Source organism: Trachypithecus francoisi, unplaced genomic scaffold (genome assembly GCF_009764315.1).
Source record: "Trachypithecus francoisi isolate TF-2019V2 unplaced genomic scaffold, Tfra_2.0 Contig01621, whole genome shotgun sequence".
Classification (NCBI taxonomy): domain Eukaryota; kingdom Metazoa; phylum Chordata; class Mammalia; order Primates; family Cercopithecidae; genus Trachypithecus; species Trachypithecus francoisi.
In genome coordinates, this window is record NW_022681446.1 from 82,925 (window position 1) to 105,322 (window position 22,398).

At 51.4% G+C, this 22,398-nt stretch overlaps 1 protein-coding gene and 1 long non-coding RNA gene across 2 annotated transcripts in view; one reads left to right on the plus strand and one right to left on the minus strand.

The window, feature by feature from the left end:
• The window catches only part of LOC117074583 (histone-lysine N-methyltransferase PRDM16), a gene marked incomplete at its 5' end in the record, with an annotated part of 55,523 nt that extends 49,824 nt beyond the window's left edge, over nucleotides 1–5,699 (plus strand). Inside the window, one exon of the mRNA XM_033196205.1 lies at nucleotides 733–5,699. Within this exon, the coding sequence (XP_033052096.1) occupies nucleotides 733–867 (135 nt within the window). The remainder of the gene's footprint in view (nucleotides 1–732) is intronic.
• Nucleotides 5,700–12,114: 6,415 nt separating this feature from the next.
• Nucleotides 12,115–22,225, minus strand: LOC117074396. Its single transcript, XR_004433576.1, has 3 exons — nucleotides 22,004–22,225; nucleotides 21,641–21,832; nucleotides 12,115–12,323 (listed from the first exon to the last, which is right to left on the minus strand). It is a non-coding gene; the product is annotated as an uncharacterized LOC117074396 (long non-coding RNA).
• Nucleotides 22,226–22,398: the final 173 nt, after the last annotated feature.

Consider the following 22,398-nt stretch of genomic DNA (forward strand, 5'->3'; position numbering starts at 1 on the left):
CACCTTCCTTAACCCGCACACGACGCTCTCCGAGTCCCATCCCTACCTGCCCTGTGCTGGGGGCAGAAGGATGTCCCTTGAGCTAATGCCTGGAAACATACCTGCACTTCCTAAGAATCCCATCGGCCCAGAAATGCTGCACGTCCCTGTCCCAGAGGTAGCTCTTTGGTGTCCCCACGATCACCAAAACAGGCAGCCCTCGGCAGGGGTGGCTCTTGTTGACCCCCAGTTCCCAGGGCCCTCCTAGACCAGACAGGTGTCTGTAGCTGATCACCAAGTGGAGAAAACTTAGGGGGAAGGGGTGGGAAGGAGAGGAGGCTTTGAGGGGGAGGACCCCAAAGCAGCCAAGGGAGCTGGTGTACACAGGAGGCCCCGCACTGGCACCCCCGTGTCCTGGCATCACTCAGAGCAGAGGGTGGCCTTCCTCCCTCCCACTGTCACGGCTGCTCATGTCTTCCTCTTCCAGGCTGCGGAGAGAATATGGGTCTCTTAGTCCCTTTTGCTCCCTCTTCCCGCCATGGACCAGGGCGAGGTTGAGCCAGGCCAGGGCCGCGGGAGGCTGGGAACAGATGAGGCTCGGCCCTGCCGTCCCAGGACGGTCTGTCCTGCCCGCACGCTCACCTGCCTGTGTGAAACAGCCCGCCCTGCCCATGCGCTGCCTGTCTGGGATGGCCCGCCCTGCCCACGTGCTCACCTGCCTGTCCTGTGTGTGTGTCATCCCCTCCCCACCAGGCATATGCAATGATGCTGTCCCTTTCCGAAGACACTCCTCTCCACACCCCCTCCCAGGGCTCTTTGGACGCTTGGTTGAACATCACTGGAACCACGTCAGAGTCTGGAACATTTCACCCCATCAACCACCTCTGACGGGCTGGGCGGCCAGGGGGCCAGCGGCCAGAGTGAGGGCACCAGCCGCAGAGGACGAAGGCGGACGGGGCCCCGGAGAACCCCGTCCCTGCGTGTGGCCACTCCTCAGCATCCTCCCCACCCACCATGTTTCATTCCGACTTTTCCAGTGGAAATTCAGACCCCGAAAGTCCCTAAAGCAGCCGTAGACTCTCACCATCTCCAAGGATTGTTCTTGAGAACACTGTTCAGTGATGGCCCTGCAGGCGGCTGTCCAAAGACAGCCAACGGAGCTGCCTCGCAGAATCAGTCAGTGGGCAGGTGGACGCTCCGCTGAGACACAGAATCAGCCCGTGGACAGGTGGACGCTCCGCGGAGACAGAAGCTGGTGGCCACTGCTGGGTGCCTGCGTGGGGTCGCAGAAGGGAATGGATAGACGGGTGTGCTCAAAAGAGAGAGATCACTCAAATGATTTTTATAATGAAATGACAAGAATAACCCTTTTGGTAATCGTATTGACTACAGAGTCTATTTAAGCATGTGGTTTTAAAAATAGACAGTATTTTTTAAAAATCAAAAAATGACTTGCAAATTGTTTTTTAAAAGTAATTTTGCATTGCTTTGAAATTTGAGCTCATTTGCAAACCCGAGTCTGCCTGGGAACCTGCACTGTGCCTGGGTGTGTTCTTTATACTGTAGATAATGGAGAAATTTTCTATCTCTGTCCCTATTTGTATATGCCAAGGTGACGCTGGGTGCCCCGAGGCAGAACAAGAGGCATGGGACCACACCCGCGAACCGTGCAGACTGCTGAGGAAGTCTTAGACAGGGTGCCCTGGGCTGCAGGCCTGCCCGAGGCTGGGATGAGGAGCATGCCTGCCATCATGTGACATGGAATTGGTGCCAGGGCCACCACGTGGCCTTCAGAGGAATCCACAGGCCCCCACCTAAGAGCCCTCAATTGTATGGGGAAGTCGAGGGCCCATGGCTCGGGTCCACCGTGCAGAGATGTGGCCGGGCACCCACCTTCCTTCCCTCCTCTGTCCCTGCCTTGGCCACCCCACGCCAGAACCCACTGCTGTCTTCTGAAGGCAGGGCCTTGGCCATGTCCTGGGTCTCCCAACTCCCACCTGACCCCAGCCTCTCCGGTGTCCTCCACGTGGCTGCCCTGAGGAGTGATCCCAGCGGATGGCTCCGGGCCACCAAGCCGTACCTGTGCCTGAGACTCCGGATGGACGACACAGTCACCACGTCACTCTTCCTGTGTGTTCTTGGTGAGACACAGCTTGAGAACGGAAGGGCGTCGGGGGAAACTGCCACAAGGAGCAGAGACAGCACAACCCCCGGGGCCTGGCCGCCTCTGTCTCTTGGGATGCAACTTCCTCCCCACTTGGATGGGCTTTAAATTATTCCCATAGGGGCCAATTTCAAATAATAATTTTTTCCCTGATGGAATTTACCTTAATCTGTATATAACTTGTAATTTTTTCTAATTCATTTCTTTTCTTATTTTATTTCCTCCTTAACAGTATTTTTGGCATTAGACATTCTTATTGTGAAGAAATAATGTTAATATAAGTATCTGGTGAAGGACCAAAACCGTGTAATAAGGTTGTGTGTCGTGTGGGAGTGGGGCGATTTTTTATGTGCCAAATACCCCCCGTCCCCTCCATGAATCCTGCTGTCCCTGCTGCCGTTTACCAGACAATCATATGTTTTTGTTAAATTTGCGTTTCAGTTGCATTTGCATTTAAGACAAGTGTTCTATTTATTTCTTGTATTGTTTGGAAGAAAAAATCATGATAGTGTCCCAACAAGAAGAGAAAAAAAATGCCCACGTTGCCCTAAAAAAAAAAAAAAAAAGAGCGTAAATACAAACAGGAGTGGTGCAAGCCACCTTGGTGTGGGTTTGTGTCATGCGTGGACATCTCAAGCTGTCCCCAGCAGTGACAGGAGATGTCCTGGCTGCTCCAGGCCAAAAGACAATCGTCGCTGTGGGTGCCAGGCGGTCCAGGCTTGCACTGAAGACTTGCCATGGGGAGGTTCCTGCAGGAGGCTCGACCCGATGTATCACAGTGAAAGGGACCCCTCCCACGCCAGATCTGCACAAGACGAGATCTGACAAGACGAGACCCACCTGTGCGTGCACTGGGGCCACGTGCGGCCTGGGTGGCCCCCCGGGGCAGCGGGGGAGCTGCCTGCAGAAGAGCCAGCCGGCGTGTCGGGAAGGATTCAGGATCTGCAAACACAACCATTCAGGCCTCCTTATGCGTTTCCACAACATCCCCTGGGTCAGACCCACCAGGTACCGCATAGGAATTTCCAGTTTTCCTTGATCAAGATGGGATTCTTGTAAAAATTCAACCTCGGACATAAACACCCCATTTCTGTAAACTCAAATTATATGATTTCTTCTGCGAAAGAGTAAGGTGTGTGCTTTTTTTTTTTTTTTTTTTGCAATACGGCCCCATCTCTCTGAAGTGGGACGTTCGGACGGATGGAGCCTCAGCGTGCCTTTTCGGCAGAAGCAGAACCGATGAGGGCCACCCTTACCGTTGCTCTCCGGATCCCCCTGTCCCATACCGCCGTTTTCAGCTGTCTTCCTAAGCATCCTGTCTTCTCTCGGCACTCTTTCCTTCCACCCTTCCCAAGAGTCCTGGTTGCACGTTTTAAGTCATATATTTTTGTCCCCCTGAAAATGATAGCAAGCCCTGTTTCTCCTGAGCATCCAGCCCCCAGGCCCCAGCACTTGGCATTTTCAGGAGGCCCTGTTCTTAGAGCCCCTGACAAAGACAGCACTTACTTCCTGGGCTGGTGCACCCCAAAACATGGTGCCGACATTTAGCGTGGCCCCAGGCCCCAGCGAGCCTCGCCCTCCCAGCTTTGCTCTGCCCAGCAGTGTTGGTGCCCAGAGATGACATGGGCCAGGGAGCCCGGCCCAGGTGTGAGAATTCAGAGATTCTGGCCTCCAACTGTCACCACACTGTAAGGGGCCCATGTAGCTGTGTAGCATGGACAGGGACGCAACAAGGCAACTGGCTGTGTCTGTGGCCAGGTGGCCAGGGTCAGGGCTGCAAGCCAGGGGTCCAGGGCCCCTCCGTTCAGCCTAAATGCTGCCCCAATGCTAAATCCTTGGATTGTCAACCCCCATCCCCCAAACAGAAATTCTGAAGGAGGCCTCCTCGCACCTGCCCTCTGCTGCTCCTCAGACCCCAGCCCCCAGCGAGCCGACTTCCCCACCAGTTCCTGCCCTCATCCCCAGGTTGGGCCCATGGGGTGGCTGCTCTGTGGGCCCGGCAGACCCTTCATGAGGGGGACCCAAGATGTCACTGACTCCAACCCAGAGGATGATCCCCTGCACCCTGCATGGGGCCCTGGGGTGTGGAGCAGTGGCTGGGGTGGGCATGGCGTGGCCTGAGAGACTGCCCCGCTGGAGAGGCCTTCCTTTACAAGGCCATGCATGCAGCTGTCCCATCCAGACCCCGACTGGCCAAGACCTCCACGTCCCCAGAGTCCAGCCCTGGAAATTCCAAAGGCCCTGGTGTCCTCTGCCTTCCCCGCTTCCCCATGAGCGTCTGCAAAGCACTTGCCTGAATACATATCACGTATTTTAGACTCGAAGCCTCGAAGCACTGGATTGTGGTCCCCTGCTCCTCTGTCCCGTCCCCCTGCCCAAGTGACTGAAACCTACTGAGCTATATTCACTGTGCTGTCCTGGGGGAGGGAGAGGAGAGCTCGCCCCTGCACTGCAGCCTTGGAGGGGAGGGCAAGGCTCCCCTCCCAGCCAGGGATGCCAGGACGTAGCTGCTCCTGGTCAGTGGAGGTCAGCCGGGTATCAAAAGCCATGAAACTGTGTCTCTGTAGCAATGAGTGATACTGTGACGAAAACATTCTTGCGTTCTTCCGAGAAAAGTTCCTCTGCTCCTTCCATTCCATACTTGTGTTTGTTTTGTTCTTCTCTGTCACTGGTTCGTATCACCACTTTTGGAAAAAAACTACATAAATAAATAAAAGGCAGCTTGAGTTTCCAAACGTGCTATTCACTTGTGAACAAAAGTCATTCTAACAATTGCCTTCGGCGTCACGTGCATTGCCACTTCTCTTTCAGCACAAGGGATGCTGAGCCCTGGCGTCAGAATCGTAATTTAAAGTGTGTGTGTATACGGACTTTGTCCCTTAAGGTCTATATAGAGAATCCTCGCAGAGTCACAGACCTGTGCCGCCCGCCACCTTTTGCCATTGTTACATGATAGATTTGGTTTAGTTTTGTTTTGTTTTGTTTTTTCTTTTAGAACTGTACAGTGTTGAAAAAGAAATCAAATGTAAATGTCTGGTTTTCATATAATGTTTAAAAAGACCATTGAGAAGGAGGCTGGCGCTCGCCCCATGTCCCCCCGATTGTAAATTGCTTCTGTTTATAAGTAAACTGTGCATGACTCCTGCGTAGCGGTCATTATCGTGTCTGTTGGTGAAATTTTTATTAAAAGGAAAATTCTGTAGATGCACTTATTGAATATGTGATTAGGATCTACGTCCGAGACTAGGAGTCCTGAACTGCCGACGCAAAAGAGGCACAGTTCCCAATTAATACGGAAATCGCTGTGGGAGGAGAATGAAATGAGACATGAAGTGTAGGAAATCATGCAAAGAACAACTTTGCAAATTTCATTCTGATGCTTGTGATAAAGACAAATGTACTTGTGTAGAGACATTTCCTTAAGAGAAGGCCTAGGAGAAGCTGATTTTGAGGTTAATGCTGTAGAATAGGACTGTATACCAAATGTAATCTTTCCAATGCTCCAATGAATTTATACATGAGATTGATATGCAATAAATCTGTGTGCTTTTCTATGCCTCGGTGCCCGCGAGCTTCATTGAGGGAGAGGCCCCAGGCCTGTAGAAGGGAGAGGAGGAGCAAGCCAGGACTTGGCCGAGGTCCAGGCTCCCTGGCCTTGACTGAGGAGTCCCGGGGCCAGGCCCTGATACCCTTGGAGCTTTGTTCCCTCCATCTTCCAGGGCAGACTCCTGGCTATTCCCATTTTCCAGAAAAGAATAAGCTCAGGAAGGCATCAACTCCCTGGACAGCCCTGCAGTGAGCATGGTGACCTCCAGGTGTGTTCCTCCGCCAAGCACGATGGCCTACACATGCAGCAGCCTCCAGGCATGTCCCCCAGCTGTGCCTGCCTCCAGGTGCACAGGACCCAAGGCCTACCCCACAGGCCTTGCCCCGAGGCCTCCGGGGCACGCAACATTCCTTGCTGGAGGTGCTGGGGGAACCGACCTTCCATGGCAGCATTCTCCAGGCTTTTTAGCACCTGGTTTCATGGCAGACAGTTTTTCCACAGACCAGGGGATGGATGGCTTGGGGCTGATTCAAGTGCATGACATATATCGTCCACTTTATTCCCATTATTATTACATTAGAGTATATAATGAAATAATTCTACAACTCACCATAGCGTAGAATCCGTGGGAGTCCTGAGCTTGTTTTCCTGCAGCTAGATGGTCTTATCTAAGGGTGACGGGAGACAGTGACCGATCATCAGGCATTAGATTCTCATGAGGAGCAAGCAGCCTACATCTCTCACACACAGTTCACAATAGGGCTCACGGTCCCATGAGAATCTCACGCTGCCGCTGATCTGACAGGATGTGGAGCGCAGACGATGAGACAGACGATGGGGAGCGGCTGTAAACACAGAGGAAGCTGGGTTTGCTCAACCGCTGCTCCCCCCATGCTGTGCGACCCGGGTCCTAACAGGCCAAGAATGGGTCCTGGCCCACGGCCTGGGGTCTGGGGGCCTCTGTTCTAGGCCGGTCCTCAACCCATCCCTTCCTCAGGGTGGCCCTCCCCATGTCAGCCCTCCCTGAAAGCTGTGTCCACCAGCACCTCACACAGCCTGACACTGTCCTGACAAGGGACAGCTACATGGGGTAGGGGGTGGGAAGCAGAGGCCCTGGGGCTGGAGCAGACCCAGTCTCCTCAGGGGCTTCTCTGGGATTCCTTCCTGGGGCCCTCCTGCCTCCGGGAGAGGCTCCATCCCCCACCCCGACTCTGCTCTGACCCTGACCCAAAAGCCTAGGGTGAGTCAACCTCAAAGGGGAATGTCCAGCCAGGCCGAGCCCAGCCTCCCCAACCAGGATCGCCCCAAACAGTCTCACCCACGTGGGTCCCCACTGGCTCCCTGCTGACACAGAGGTGAACTGATGTCCCCCAGGCAACATGGCTTCCCACCCAGGGCCTCTGAATGTCTCCTGGGCTCCCTTCTGCCAGGCCTCTGGAGCTGTGCCCCTCCACCTCTCCCCTCCCTTATCCCTGAGTGCCTGGAACACAGACCTGGCTGGGGTTCCGGGAAGGTGGGCAGTCATTACCCACACGCGGTCAACAGCCTTGCTTCGGAGTCAACACCGTGGGCCTTCGACCATCTCCCAGCAGCATCTTCTTCCAAGGGCCCCTGTTTGAGAGTGGCCGGGGCTGATTATAAAACTGACATTGATGATGCCAGACACCTGCTCACATCAGCCACCACCACAGCTACCGCCTTGGCCATGCCTATGGGAACCTCTCACCTGCCTGAGACCTCACAGACCCTCCTGCCTGCAGCCTCCCCTCCCCACTCCCTGAAGCTCCCTACCCCTGACCCTTCCATGCCACCCTCCTCAGCCACTCCAGTCCCCAGGGGGCAGCCCCAAACTCCCAGGACCTATACCATCAGCAAGAGATCCTCCCCACCTGCCAGACCACACGGGAGGGGGCTGGGCAGCGCCTCTTCCACACGCCAAGAGCCCTGGGCTGCCCGTCTGACACCCCCATATCTATCCCTTTGCATTTGTGTAAGGAGAGGCAGCTGTAGGCAGCTTTTTTACAGGCAGGGAAATATCTCAGCTTCCTCCAGCACAGCTGAAGTGCTCAGGGATTCTAAGCCTCCCCGTAGACTGGTACCTTCAGACCCCAGGTCACGCAGGGTACCCCTTAGCCTCCGTCCACTGAGTCCAAAAATACCACATGCACTGGATTTGGGGCTGTGAGGACTCCTGGGGGCACCCTGATTCATCTCTCGGTCCCCAAAGCCTGGCTTGGGGCCCATGCCTGAGAGAAGGCTGCTTGCATGAATGCATGATGGGATGAGTGAATCGGTGGCTTGCTGTGAGGGCCATTACTCAGCATGGATTCTGGGATCACCAGGGCCCCCCAAGTCCACTGAGCGGCCAGAGAAGGCTCTAATGTAGGTAAAGGGAAGCGAGGGGGCTGGGGTCCTCAACGGCAGTTCCTGGTGGCAGCCAAACGGGCACAGGCAGAGGCTGATCTCAGAACAAGATCCCAGACCCGAGTCTGGGGTGTTGAGCATTTTTATGTTCTTAACAACACCACGTGAAGTGTTTACAGTGCTGGACTAGCAGGGGCAATGCCTTTCAATATTTCTAGGTTCCTTCCCTTCCCGATGTGATTCACGAAGCGTCGGCGAGATCTTAAGCCCCCTCAGTCAGATGTGGGCTTGGCCCCGGGAGCCTGAGGCCCAGAGACAGCTTGAAGGGCTGCTCTCTGGGAAACACATTTCCGCTCTCAGAGGACAAATGATGTGAATCACAGAACTGATGGATGGCCCTGCTCCCAAAAGTCACTCACAGCAATCGAATGACAGGACACAACCTCCTCATAATGGCCCTTCCCTGGAGCTGGCCACGCTGGGCCTCCACGAGTGAAAACCCTTCCCATCTTTGTTCAGCCTGGCAAACTTTCTCCTCATTAGCCCCAGAGGGGAGAGGAAGAATCTACGGAATACGGGAGCTATCTGATAATGGCCTTATTGTCAGGGCCACCCCAGAGGGAAAGAGAACAGAGACTCACAGAATATTGCTGACAAGTGGACTTTGTCTTCCTGCGGCCGGTTCCTCGCATAAAAGACGGAGGAAAAAGGCTCCATTTTGGAAACAGGGAAAAATCAACAGGAGAAAAAAAAATGTGTCAATGAGGAATCTGTTTTCTGGGAAAAGAGATGCTTTTTAATTCCCCTTCAGATTCATTTTGGGCCAAGTGAGCTTGTCAGTTATTTGCAGAGAAGCTATTTTGAGAAGCATTAACCTTAATTCTCATGGCAGCAAAAGCCTCCCAAAAATCAAAGTGTGTCCTCATTCAGGGTAAAATGGCCAGAACGAGGGTGGCTTTTGTACACACAGAGGTGCCCAGAGAAAGGTGTCCCGCAGCATAAGTTGCTCAAGGGGGACTCTGGGATAGAGGCAGCCACCAGCCCTGAGCCTGGCTGCCATCCTTGCTGATGGAAGGGGTCTGGGCTCTCCACGGCGGGACAATGTCTCCCACAAGCCTTGGTCCTCATTCAGGACAAGGAAGCCGGATGGAATTCACTCCCCCAGTTCCAGGAAATAAGAGAAAGAAATTCTGAGATGACAAGCAGAGCCCAGGCATGATCCGAACCCCAAAGAGGCGCCGAGGCCCACCCAAGAGCCCGAGGGAGGGGGCTGGCTCTTCCTCTGTCCCGCGTTGGGGTACATGGTCCTGGATTCCTGAGCCCATCAGGCCACCCGGAGGCTCCAGGAAGCCAGAGAGGCAAGGACAGAGCAGGGTCCAGCTTTAAGATGCAGTGAATAGCAGGCACTCATCCATGTAAGATCTGTGCACCAGAGCCCACAGCAGCCTTGTCATCATAGCCCCAAGCCGGGAAGGGCCCAAACATCCACCCACTGGTGCCTGCAGGGACTATGCAAAGGAACAAAGACCTTCCAAATGAGAACAGGCAGAGGCCACTTACTCAGAGCTTGCTGTAGCAAGAGAGCTGGCCGCCATGCCCTGCGTGGCAGAGCCTCCAAGGCAGGCAAGGGGCTGGGAAGCTTCAGGGTAGAGATGGGAAGGCTCCAGGTGAGCCCCGATGGAGGCTGTTGGCCTGGGGAGCTAGAGGCGGCTGACCAGAAGCAGGTGTCCTTCGAGATTAGGGAGGGGGCCTGTGAAGAGTTGGAACATGAATTGAAGTGGGGACAAAACTTAGGGAGGCCGTTAGTTGCTCATCAAGTGTTGGCCATTTGGGGGCTCGCTGTGGCAGACGCTAGTGCTTTTCATTGCTGCAGCCTGTGAGCCAGAGTGTTGGGTTTTTTTTAAATAAAATTTCATTATTAGAGCAGTTTTAGTTCACAATAAAATCAATCAGAAGGTGCAGAGATGGCCATGTGCTCCCAGCCCCCACACATACACAGCCTCCCCCATTATCACCGTCCCCCATCTCAGCAGATGAGCCTGCATCCACACGTCCTCACCCACAGTCCCCGTCGGGGTTCATTCTTGGAGTACATTCGATGGGTTTTGACCAACGTGGACTGGCATGGATTCCCCACATCCGTGTCATACAGCTGGGTTTCACGGCCTCAAAAATCCTCTGGGCTCTGCCTCTTTATCCCTCCCTCCCTGCAGCCCAGGCAACCCGACCTTTTCATTCTCCATAGCATGGCCCTGGCCAGAATATCATGTCGTTGGAATCACACAGTGTGTATGTAGCCTTTTCCGATTGGCCTCCTTCACTTAGAAATATCCATTTAAGATGCCTTCAGGTATTTTCTTTTCCTTTTCTTTTTCTGAGAGAGAGTCTCGCTCTGTGGCCCAGGCTGGAGTGCAGTGGCGTCATCTCGGCTCACTGCAGCCTCTGCTTCCCGGGTTCCAGTCATTATCCTGCCTCAGCCTCCTGGGTAGCTGGGATTACAGGCATGCTCCACCCCGCCTGGCTAATTTTTGTATTTTTAGTAGAGATGGGGTTTCACCATGTTGATCAGGCTGGTTTCAAACTCCCGACCTCAGGTGATCCACCCACCTCGGCCTCCCAAAGTGCTGGGATTACAGGCATGAGCCACCACACCCAGCCTCCTTCATGTCTTTTCATGGGTTGATCACCCATGTCTTTTAGCACTGAAAGATATTCCACTGTCTGGATGGACCACAGTTTGTTTAACCACTCACCTACTGAAGGACATCGTGCTAGCTTCCAAGTTTCCGAAGCCACTATAAAGGTTTTTGTTTGGATACGTTTTCAACTCCTTTGGGTGAAAAGGACTATGATTTCTGTGTCCTGCGATGAAAGTGTGTTTACATTTGTAAGAAAACACCAGAGTCTTCCAGAATGGCTGTACCGTTTTGCATTCCCATCAGTCACGAAGGAGGGTTCCTGTTGCTCCACATCCTCACCAGCACGTGGCATCGCCTGTGCTCTGGATTTGGGCCGTTCTAACAGGCATGTGCCAGCATTCCACGGGGGCTTTAATTTGCAGCCGCCTAATGATGCCATGTGGAGTGTCTCCCCACTGCTTCAGTGCCTTCCGCAGATCTTCTCTGTGAGGGGTCTGTTCAGGTGGGCACTTTCTTATTGCTGAGTGTGTGTGCTCTAGTTCTGCACATGGTCCGGCCTTTGGTCCACTTCGCCTCTGAAAACAGTGATGCATCCATTGGAAGGAAGACTGCTCAGCAATGACGGCACAGCCGCTGGTGCGGGCCTCAAAGCCACACGGCAGAATCTCTAAGCCAGTGTGCCAGTGAAGGGAGCCACGTGCTGGAGACTTCTGTGCAACCGGCGTCTGGAAAAGGCAAAGCTACAGGATGGGGCACAGATCCACGCCGGGGGCGCAGGGCCAGGGGACTTACTGCAATGGGCACAGCAAGACTTCTAGAGCGACGGACACATCCTATAACATGATGGTGGTTACACGGGTATACATTCATTAAAACTCATCTCACTGTACATTTTAAAAGGGTGATTTTACTGCACGTAAACTATGCCTCGATTAACCTCATTTATCAAAACCTGTGTGTCCCGCCCATCCCCACTTTAAGGCTGGGGTCTATCGTGGAGCTGCGGTTCCTGGAGGCCCTGGTGCAGCTGAAAGCAGCACTTCTCACCCAGGCTCCCCACTCCCCTAGACCTACACTCCTAGGCTCACCCAGGCTTCCCCTACCCTGAGAACTACACTCCTAGGCCAGCCAGTCATCCTACCCTTGAAGAGGCTCTTCCCCCACAGGAGCACAAGCTGACCAGCAGCAAGCCCAGTGGGTCCTCGAGACTGGGGGCATGGGGCGGGGAGGAAGGGTGGGTGGCAAGGAGCAGAAAGGGTCTTGGCTTTGCTGAGGGCCAGTGCTGTGGGCTCCCAGCCTTGCCTGGCCCCAGGCCTTTGGGGTATGCCTACTTCCAGCCCCTCCCAGTCAGCACAGAGCTTCTGAGCAGATTTTCTGCTTGATATCATTCAAAGAGTTTAAAAACACACAGAGCAGCGCTGTAGGCTTTGATGGTTACATATGCCCATAGCAAGGGAACAAAAATGTGGTATGAGATGGATAAATACCAAATTCCGAGTTGTGGTTTCTTCTAGAAAGAAAGGGAGGTGGTGGGCTGGGGGCTGGGGGAGTGAACAGGCTTGGAGGGTGGGCTTCAATTTTATGTGCAGTTGTAGACACTTCAGGGTTCTCTAAATCACGTTCAGGTCACCTGCAGAGTGACAGAGAGAAGACAGAGAGAACAAGACAGTTACTGTTACATCCTGTTTTACGTTTTGTTGCCTCACTGCACAAGCCAGGCCAGTGTTGAGTGGCAGTGCTGAGTGGACTTCCTTGCCAGGCTCAAGATCCCAAAGAGAAAGTCATCCATTCTCCAGCATCAGGTCTGCTGTGAGCTATCAGGTACCCTTTATGACACTGAGCAAGTGACCTTCCATTTCTACATCACTGAGATTTTTATTTTATTGTATTGTATTTATTTATTTATTTGAGACAGAGTCTTGCTCTGTCACCCAGGCTGGAGTACAGTGGCGGGATCTCAGCTCACTGCAAGCTCTGCCTCCCGGGTTCACACCATTCTCCTGCCACAGTCTCCCGAGTAACTGGGGCTACAGGTGCCCGCCACCTCATCCAGCTAATTTTTTTTTTGTATTTTTAGTAGAGACGGGGTTTCACCATGTTAGCCAGGATGGTCTCAATCTCCTGACTTTGTGATCCACCCACCTCGGCCTCCTAAAGTGCTAGGATTACAGGTGTAACCCACCAGGCCCAGCCTAGATTTTTTTTTTAATAAGCATTCAGTTGAGTCAAATGCTTTTTCTTCACCTATTGAAAAGTTATATGGTTTTTCTTCTTTAGTCTGGTAATGTGGCAAATTACACTGACTGAATTTCTTTTTTTTGAGATGGAGTTTTTATCACCCAAGCTGGAGTGCAGTGATGCAATCTTGGTTCACTGCAACCTGCACCTCCCAGGTTCCAGTAATTTTCCTGCCTCAGCCTCCTGAGCAGCTGGGATTACAGGTGCCCACCACCATGCCTGGCTCATTTTTTGTATTTTTAGTAGAAATGGGTTTTCATCATGTTGGGTAGGCTGGTCTTGAACCCCTGACCTCAGGTGATCCACCTGCCTCGGCCTCCCAAAGTGCTGGCCACTGACTGATTTTCAAATATTAAGCCAACCTTGCATTCCTAAGATAAGCCTCACTCGATCATGAGATGTTACTGATTAGATAATAGCTGGATTTAATATTTTATAAAATAATTCCATACCTATGTCCATGAGGAATATTAGTCTATACTTTTATTTTCTTGTGACTTTTTAGTATTCATGTCAGGACAATACTGGCCTCTTGAAATGAGTTGAGAAATGTTTTTTCTTCCTCATGTTTCTGAAAGAGGTTATGTGAGATTGGTATTATTTCTTCCTTTTGATTGAATGTTTAACTGAATTCATCAGTGATGTCATTAGGGCCTAGAGTATTCTTTGTGTAAAGGTTTTTTGTTTGTTTGTTTGTTTGTTTTTTAAGTAAGGATTCTTACCATAAGTTTAGGGATAAAAAAATAAGAAACAGGCCCTGTGCAGCGGCTCTCATCTGTAATCCCAGCACTGTGGGAAGCTGAGGCTGGCAAATCACTTGAGCTCAGGAGATCAGCCTGGGCAGTAAGGCAAAATCCCGTCTCTACAACAAATTTAAAAATCAGCTGGGTGTGGTGCATGCCTGTGGTCCCAGCTACTCAGAAGGCTGAGGTAGGAGGACTACTTGAGTCTGGGAGGTCGAGGCTGCACTGAGCCATGATTGCACCACTGCACTCTGGCCTGGGTGACACAGTGAGACCCTGTCTCAAAAAATAATAATAGTAATAATAAAATATAAAATTGTATGTTTTCAATAGATACAGTGCTATTTTGATTTTCTATTTTTTCTTATGCCAGTTTTGATGATTTGTGTCTTTTAAAGAACATGGCCTCATGCCTGTGGTCCCAACACTTTGGGAGGCCGAGGCGGGTGGATCATGAGGTCAGGAGATGGAAACCATCCTGGCTAACATGGTGAAACTCCGTCTCTACTAACAATACAAAAAATTAGCTGGGTGTGGTGGTGGGCGCCTGTGGTCCCAGCTACTCAGGAGGCTGAGGCAGGAGAATGGTGTGAACCCGGGAGGCAGAGCTTGCAGTGAGCCAAGATTGTGCCACTGCACTCCAGCCTGGGACAGAGCAAGACTGTGTCTCAAAAAAAAAAAAAAAAAATGGCCGTTTCATCTAAGCGATTGAATCTATTAGCAAAAGGTTACTCAGAATATTTTCTTATCATTTTAATGTCTGCAAGATCAGTAGCAGTGGCCCTCTTTCTCTCCTGATATTGGTAATTTGAGCCTTATCTCTTTCTTTTGTAATCTAGTATTATCGATTTTATTGATCTTTTCAAAGATAGCCTTTTATTTTATTGATTTTCTCTATTATTGTCTACGGTACTGATTTCCATCGATTTATTATTTTTTAATTTACTTTGGCTTTAGTTTGCACTAATTTTTTTTCACTTAAAGATGGAAGCTTAGATCAATTTTCAACATGTCTTCTTTTCTAATAAGCATTCAAAGTCATCAGTTTCCCTCTAAGCACCACATTAAGGGCAGTCCACACATTTTCATATTACGTATTTTCATTATAATTCAGTTCAAATATTTTCTAATTTCTCCTGCAATTCTTTCTGTCACCTTCAGGTTTCTTAAAAGTGCATTAATTTCCAAATATTTAAGAATTTTTCAGATATCATTTTGTGATTGGTTTCTAATTTAATTGTGTTGTCAGAAAACATACTCTGTGGGATTTCAGTAATTTTAAATGTATGCAGGCATGTTTTATGGCCTAACATGTGGTCTGTCTTGGTGTATATTTCATGTGTACTTGAAAAGAATATGAATTCTGGAGTTCATATAGTCCATACAGGGCTCTATAAATGTCAATTAGGTCAAGTTGGTTGACAGGGTTGGTCACGTGTTTTACACCCTTGGTGATTTTTCTATCTAGTCTCCTATCAGTTGTTGAGAGCAAGTGTTGAAACCTTCAACTATAACTGTGGGTCCGGTTTCCTTTCAGACTGGTCAGTGGTCATCTGCTCTTGTGTGTATTTTGAAACTGTTATTGTGTGCATAGGCACTTAGGACTATCTTCTTGACCAACTGAATCCTTTATTATTACATATTTCCCCATGGAAATATTCTTATTCTGAAATATGCTATTGTCTACTATTAGCAGAGCCATGCCTGCTTTCTTGTGACTAGTATTTGCATGCATATCTTTTACTTTCCTTTTACTTTCATCCTACCTGTTTCTTTATATTTGAATCACCCTATCTAATAAGCATCATATCACTGGGTCTTGCTTTTGATCCAATCTGACAATCTCTACCTTTTAATTGGTGTGTTTAATCCATTCACATTTAATATAATTATTGATATGGTTAGATATAGGCTACCATCTTGCTGTTTGTTTTCTGTTTGTTAGACCTGGTTTTCGTCATTGTTTCTGCTCCTCTGCCTTCTTTTGGATGAGTATTTTCTAGGATTCAATTCTCTCTTCTCCCTGGACTTATTAGCTATAGCTCCTCACCTTAATTTTCAGCATCTGATTTAGAGTTTTCAGTATTTACCTTTATCATTATCTATCTTTAAGTGATATTATACTCACTGTAAAATATACAAACTTTACTCTGGTATATTTCTATTTTCTCCTCCTGCCTTTTGTGCTTTTACTGTAATATATTTCACTTTTACATATAAATTTGATAATACACGGTCGTTATTTTCACATTAGTCTCTGATCTTTTAAAGAAATGTTTTGGGCCGGGTGTGGTGGCTTACACCTGTAATCCCAGCACTTTAGGAGGCCAAGGCAGGCAGATCACAAGGCCAAGAGTTCAAGACCAGCCTGGCCAACACAGTGAAACCCCATCTCTATTAAAAAGATACAAAAATTAGCCAGGCATGATGGTGCATGCTTGTAGTCCCAGCTACTTGGGAGGCTGAGGCAGGAGGACCACTTGAACCCAGGAGGTGGAAGTTGCAGTGAGCTGAGATCACGCCACTACACTCTAGTCTGGGTGACAGAGTGAGACTCCATCTCAAAGAAAAAAGAAAAAAAAAAGGAATGTTTTGAAGCACAGAAAAATCACCTCTCACATTTATCGACATATTTGCCATTTCCAGTGGGTTTCTACTCCTTGTGCAGACCTGAATTATATCTGATATCATTTTCTTTTAGCCTGAAAAAATTCCTTTGACATTTTTCTTATAGTGTAGGTCTACTGGCGATGCATTTTCTCAGCATTTGCCTTAAAATGTCTTTATTCTCCTTTCATTTTTGAAGGATATTTTCACGAGAAATGGACATCTTGGTTGACAGTTTTGTTTTCTTTCAGCACTTTAAAGATGTTGTTCTAGTTCTCTCAGCTTTCAGTGTTTCCGATGACAAGCCAGCAGTTATTTTTGTCTTTATTCCCTTGTGATTTTTCCCTCTGTCACTGGTTTTCAGCCATTGCATTATGAGGTACATTGGTGTGGTCTGCTTTGTATGTATGCTGCTTTGACATCTTTGTACTTACGCTATTTCATTTTAACGTCCTTGGATCTGTGGACCTACGAGTTTTTATCATATCTGAAAATTTTTCAGCCATTCTTTTGTTTTTGTTTTTTTTAATAAGACAGAGCTTTGGTCTGTCACCCAGGCTGGAGTACAGTGGCCCAACCACGGCTCACTGGAGCCTTGACCTCCCTGGACTCAAGCAATCCTCCCACCTCAGTCTCCCAAGTAGCTGGGACTACAGGCATGCACCACCATGCCCAACTAATTTTTGTATTTTTAGTAGAGACAGGGTTTCACCATGTTGCCCAGGCTTGTCTCAAACTTCTGGCCTCAAGTGATCCATCCACTTCAGTGTCCTAAAGTGCTGGGATTACAGGTGTGAGCCACTGAGCTCAGCCATTTCTTTAAACATATTTTCTCCCCTCCCCCTCCCCCATTTCTGGTCCTCCAGTTACACATATTGTTAGACTGCCTGATGCCTGATGCTGTCTCACAGGTTAACAAGGCTCTGCTTCTTCCTTTTCACCTGGTTTTTCCTCTGCATGCTTCAGTTCGAGTAACTTGTATTATCCTGGCTTCAAGTTTACTGAGTAGTTTAATCTGCTGTTAATCTCATCCAGTAGATTTTTCGTTTCATACATTGTATATTTTCATCTTTAGAATTCCCATTTGATTCATTATTATACTTTCCATCTCTCCTTTGACTATGATCATGGTTTCCTATAAACCCTTGAAGAGGTAGGTAGGTAGGTAGGGGTAGATAGATAGATAGATAGATAATTTTTTTTTTTGAGACAGGGTCTGGCTCTGTTGCCCAGGCTGGAGTGCAGTGGTGCAAGCTCAGCTCACTGCAGCCTCCAAATCCCAGGCTCAATTGATCCTCCCACCCCAGTCTCCCAAGTATCTCGCCTGGCTAATTTTTTGTATTTTTTGTAGAGATGGGGTTTCACCATGTTGCCCAGGCTTGTCTTGAACTCCTGGACTCAAGCAACTCACCATCTCAGCCTTCCAAAGTGCTGGGATTACAGGCATGCAGCACCGTGCCCAGCTGATCCTTGGGCATATTTTTGATGGTTGTTTTAAATGCCTTCTCTGTGAATCCTGTCATCCGTGTCATTTCTGGGTCTGTTTCTATTGACTGATTTTTTTCCCAATTATCTGTCACAGGCTCCTGTTCCTGCTTCTTCACATGTCTAGTAATTTTGCATTCGGTGCTGGAGGTTGTAAATGTCAAATTGTTTCAGTTTCTGGATTTTATTGGCCTTCTTTTCAAGAATGTTGAAGGTTGGCGGGGTGCGGTGCCTCAAGCCTGTAATCCCAGCACTTTGGGAGGCCGAGACAGGCAGATCACGAGATCAGGAGATCGAGACCATCCTGGCTAACGCGGTGAAACCCTGTCTCTACTAAAAAAATACAAAAAGCTAGCCGGGCGAGGTGGCGGGCGCCTGTAGTCCCAGCTACTCGGGAGGCTGGGGCAGGAGAATGGCGTAAACCCGGGAGGCGGAGCTTGCAGTGAGCTGAGATCCGGCCACTGCACTCCAGCCTGGGCGACAGAGCGAGACTCCATCTCAAAAAAAAAAAAAAAAAAGACTGTTGAGGGTTATGCTGATGCAGTTAACGTATTTGTGGATCAGCCTGGTCCTTTCGGGACTTGTTTCGAACCTTCTTCGTTAGGTCATGTCTAGAGGAGCTGTCACCCTAGGATTACTTCAGCCCTTCACCTAGGACATGGCCTTCTTGGTATCTACTGAATATTCTGGGTGGTCAAGATTTTTTCCCTCTGTCCCTGGTTTTCAGCCATTTCATTATGAGGTACTGTGGTGTGGTCTACTTTGTACATATGCTGCTTTGACTTCTTTGTACTTACTCTCCATTGCTTTGAGGTTCTTGGATCTGCGGATCTATGGGTTTTTATCACATTTGGAAATTTTTCAGCCATTCATTTTTTGAGACAGTCTTGGTCTGTCACCCAGGCTGAAGTACAGTGGCTTGATCATAGCTCACTGGAGCCTTGTCCTCCCCAGGCTCAAGTGATCCTCCTACCTCAGACTCCCAAGCAGCTGAGGTCAGTGACGGATAGTCAGGGAGGGCTCTTCCTTCCTGGTGGCTGATGTTCCAGCATCCCCTGGCCTGGTGTAAACTCTGGCTCCCGGTGGCCGGCATTCCAGCATCCCCTGCCTGGTGTAAACTCTGGCTCCCGGTGGCCGGCATTCCAGCGTTCCCTGGCCTGGTGTGAACTCTGGCTCCCGGTGGCCGGCATTCCAGCGTTCCCTGGCCTGGTGTGAACTCTGGCTCCCGGTGGCCAGCGTTCCAGCATCCCCTGCCTCGTGTGAACTCTGGCTCCCAGTGGCTGGCATTCCAGCATCCCCTGCCTCGTGTGAACTCTGGCTCCCGGTGGCCGGCATTCCAGCGTTCCCTGGCCTGGTGTGAACTCTGACTCCCAGTGGCTGGCATCCCAGCATTCTCTGCCTGGTATGAACTCTGGTTCCCTGTGGCCAGCGTTCCAGCATCCACTGCCTGGTGTGCATTCTGGCTCCCCGTGGCCGTCATTCCAGCGTCCCCTGGCCTGGTGTGAACTCTGGTGTCACTCTGCTCACAGAGCTCCCTGGTCACCATTGATCCCTGGCTTCCTGGAATCTTACTCTGCTTATGCACAGTTCAGTATTCAGCCAAAGGCTCAAGTGGACTCTTGTAGGGATTTTGGGGGTTCCACTGCACTGCTGCCTTCTCTCCAGGACTCTGTCCATAGTCCTTGGCCTCCTTGGTTTCCCAACTCTGCCCCCTGCAGCCCAGTGAGGCCACCAGGTTCTCTCGGCCAAAAGCTTATTTGCCTTCTGTCTCTGCACCTGTTGCCCAGTGTTAGAAACAGCTGTTTCTCATATTTTTTGTTCCGTGTTCGAGTTGTTTGTGGTGACAGATAAGTCTGGTACCGACTACTTCGTCATGGCCAAAACACCTGACATGTTTTAAATTCTCAACTTGGGCAAGATACATGGAGTTGCTTTCATATATTTTTATATAAAAATATAAAGACTATATGCATGTCTTTGTAAACCAGAAATGGTCCCTAATGATGACTAGGGATCCTGGGCTTTGGCGTCAGACAGACCTGGGCTCTCACTTCGGCTGGGTCACTTACCAGCCAGGTAACAAGGGCAAAACATTTCTCCTCTCAGTTAAGTGGGGACAACAACGACATCTGAGGTGGTTTCTGTAAGAATTCACTAAGATGACGCATGCAAGGCCCTCAGCATGAGGCTGGCACATAGTAGGTGCTTAATGGGAAGTAATGACCACCTGCTATTTTAGGGTACAAGGAGGAGGGGCATTTGCTCCTCAAACCCAACCTTCTCCCCACCAGCCCGGCCCCCCCAGCCATGGGCCTCCACCCACCCAGTACAGAGGCATCTCTGTCCTCCGTCCTACTCACAGCCACACCCTTGGGGCGCTTTCCCAGCTGCCTATGGGCGGGACAGGACACCCATGGAACTGCAGTGGGTAACAGGGCAGCCCAGCACTGAGGGCCTGAGAACTGAGGGTTGTCATGACCTTCTGTCCACCCTGTGTGCTCCTTAGGGCCCCAGAGAGGAAGAGGAGCAAGTGGGAGCACTGCCCACTCGGCCCGGCAGGGAGGACAAACCTGCCCAGCAGCCTCAGCTCACCCTCAGCCCTGGGCACCTACCCTGGAAGGTCAAGCCAAAAGGCCTCCCATGGGGCTGCTGGCCTCAGGCACCACCTAAGGCCACGGGCTGTCTGTGCTGTGGCCCCAGTGGCTGAGCAAAAGCTTGGAAAACTCAAAGCAAGGCCTGCAGGAGCTCAGGCCACCTCAAGCCGCAGGGAAGGAGCTCTGTTCCTGCAGACAGAGGTGTGCTCTCTGGCTGGCACACCGGTGCCCGGCCAGAGCGCTGCCCACCCTGTAGCAATGCCCAGTGGCTGTTAAGCTTGGGGAATCCACAGCTTCTCCCCTGCCGGTTACTGAGAGGGGAAGGCCCCCAGGGCAGGCAACACACACGGCTGAGCCACAGGCTCTGGATCCCACCACAGAGGTGCAGAGAGTGCCACGGCCTACCCCGCTGGCAGGCCTCCCCGAAGTCTCTTTCTCCTTGCCAGCCCCTTAAGTCTCCAAGCTGGTTCCTTCCAACCTCTCCCTTGGGCCTAGTGCCAGGGCGATCTCCTGGGTCATCATCAGACCCTCATTTACGGCGGAGGTGACAGAGGCACAGAGAGGTCCTGCCACCAGCTCAGGTGACATCCCCAGCAAAGGGACTGTCCTAAGCACACGCTGAGTGGCTTCCAGGAGCCAGCAGGACATGGAGAGACAGAGCCAGACCTAAGGTGGCTGGACGGGTCGAGCAGGGCCTGGACAGAAGGTGTGGAGTTGGGGGTGACTCGGAGGCAGCTTCTGAAAGAGGGTTTTACAGGAAAGCACTCAGTGGGAATCAGGAACCTGGGTCCCACTGAGTGGCCTGATGCAAGGCTTCCGTCCCCCCACTGGGCCTCAGTGACCCCACCGCACCTCAGTCCCCTCAAGGGTCAATGCTCCGGGACACCCCAGCTCCCTCCGGCAAGCTGGGCCTCGTAGGTGCAGTACCCATCATGGACTCTGGAGGGCAGCAGCCACCTGCCTTTTCCAGGAGCTGCCTGGAAGTGGAACCTCCCCGCACGCGGCTCCAGGTGGAGGCTGCGGCCCACAGGGGTCAGCTCTTAGCTCCTCCCTCATCCCTCCCCCTGTAGGATGGATAGCCCATGGGACCCATCCCTGAGGCCAGTTTGTGCCCTGCCCAGGTGGCACCTGACGCCCAGGCAGCCCCTGCCGCAGGGCAGACACTGGGGGACTAGTGGGTGGGGCGACCAGTGCAGAAGGAGAAGGGCAGGCAGTCCCTCTAACCATGACACCTGAGAAAATGCCAAGTTACAGCCCCAGAGCCTGCGGTGTCTCCTCACACCGCAACGGGATCTCGTGGCTGCCCGGCCCAGGGAGGCAGGTCCTGGGAGGAGGACGGTCAGTGCCCCTGGCTAGCACACAGGTGCCTGGCCCACGCCCCAAGGCCTGGGGTCAGTGAGGGGACGCCAGTGGAAGCTGATCCAAAGCCCAGTGTGGATGTTCACAAGGAAGTCTTTGGCAACAGGCCTTTCCTGAAAAGGGGATGAGGAAGGCAGGTCAGAAGTGGGTCTGAGCCCTGGGACCTCAGGTCACATTCCTGAATGGCCAGGCCCAAGCTTGGGAGGCTTGGCTCAGCCCCCAGCCCCTCCCACAGCACCAGGGAGCCTGATTCCTGAACCCCCAGCTGGGGGGCCCTCCCTCACCTTCACACTCGTTCCCAGCAGGCGGAGCAAAGAAAGGCCAGGCTCGGAGTCCAGGCTCAGCCGTGTGCACGCTGGCGAGCGCCTTCCTTTCCAGGACTCGGTCCTTCTCTGTGAAATGGGGATGACCGCCACTCAACCACACCAAGAAGGTGGCCAGAGCGCTTTGCGCCCTCTTGGCTGTCTCTGGCCGCTTGGCTTCCAAGAATCCAGAGGGCCGGGCCTTTCTACAGCCAACACCGGTCCCCGCAAAGCTGGTCTCCTTCCCCGAAGGCTTCCCGGAGGAGGTGGTGGAGCGGGGCCTGGAAGGACAGTGACGCAGGAGCGAGCCAAGCCGCTCCGGCCCCACGTCTGGCAGGCGACGCCCGGGCTGGCCTCGAGGGGGCGTGGGCGCGGGG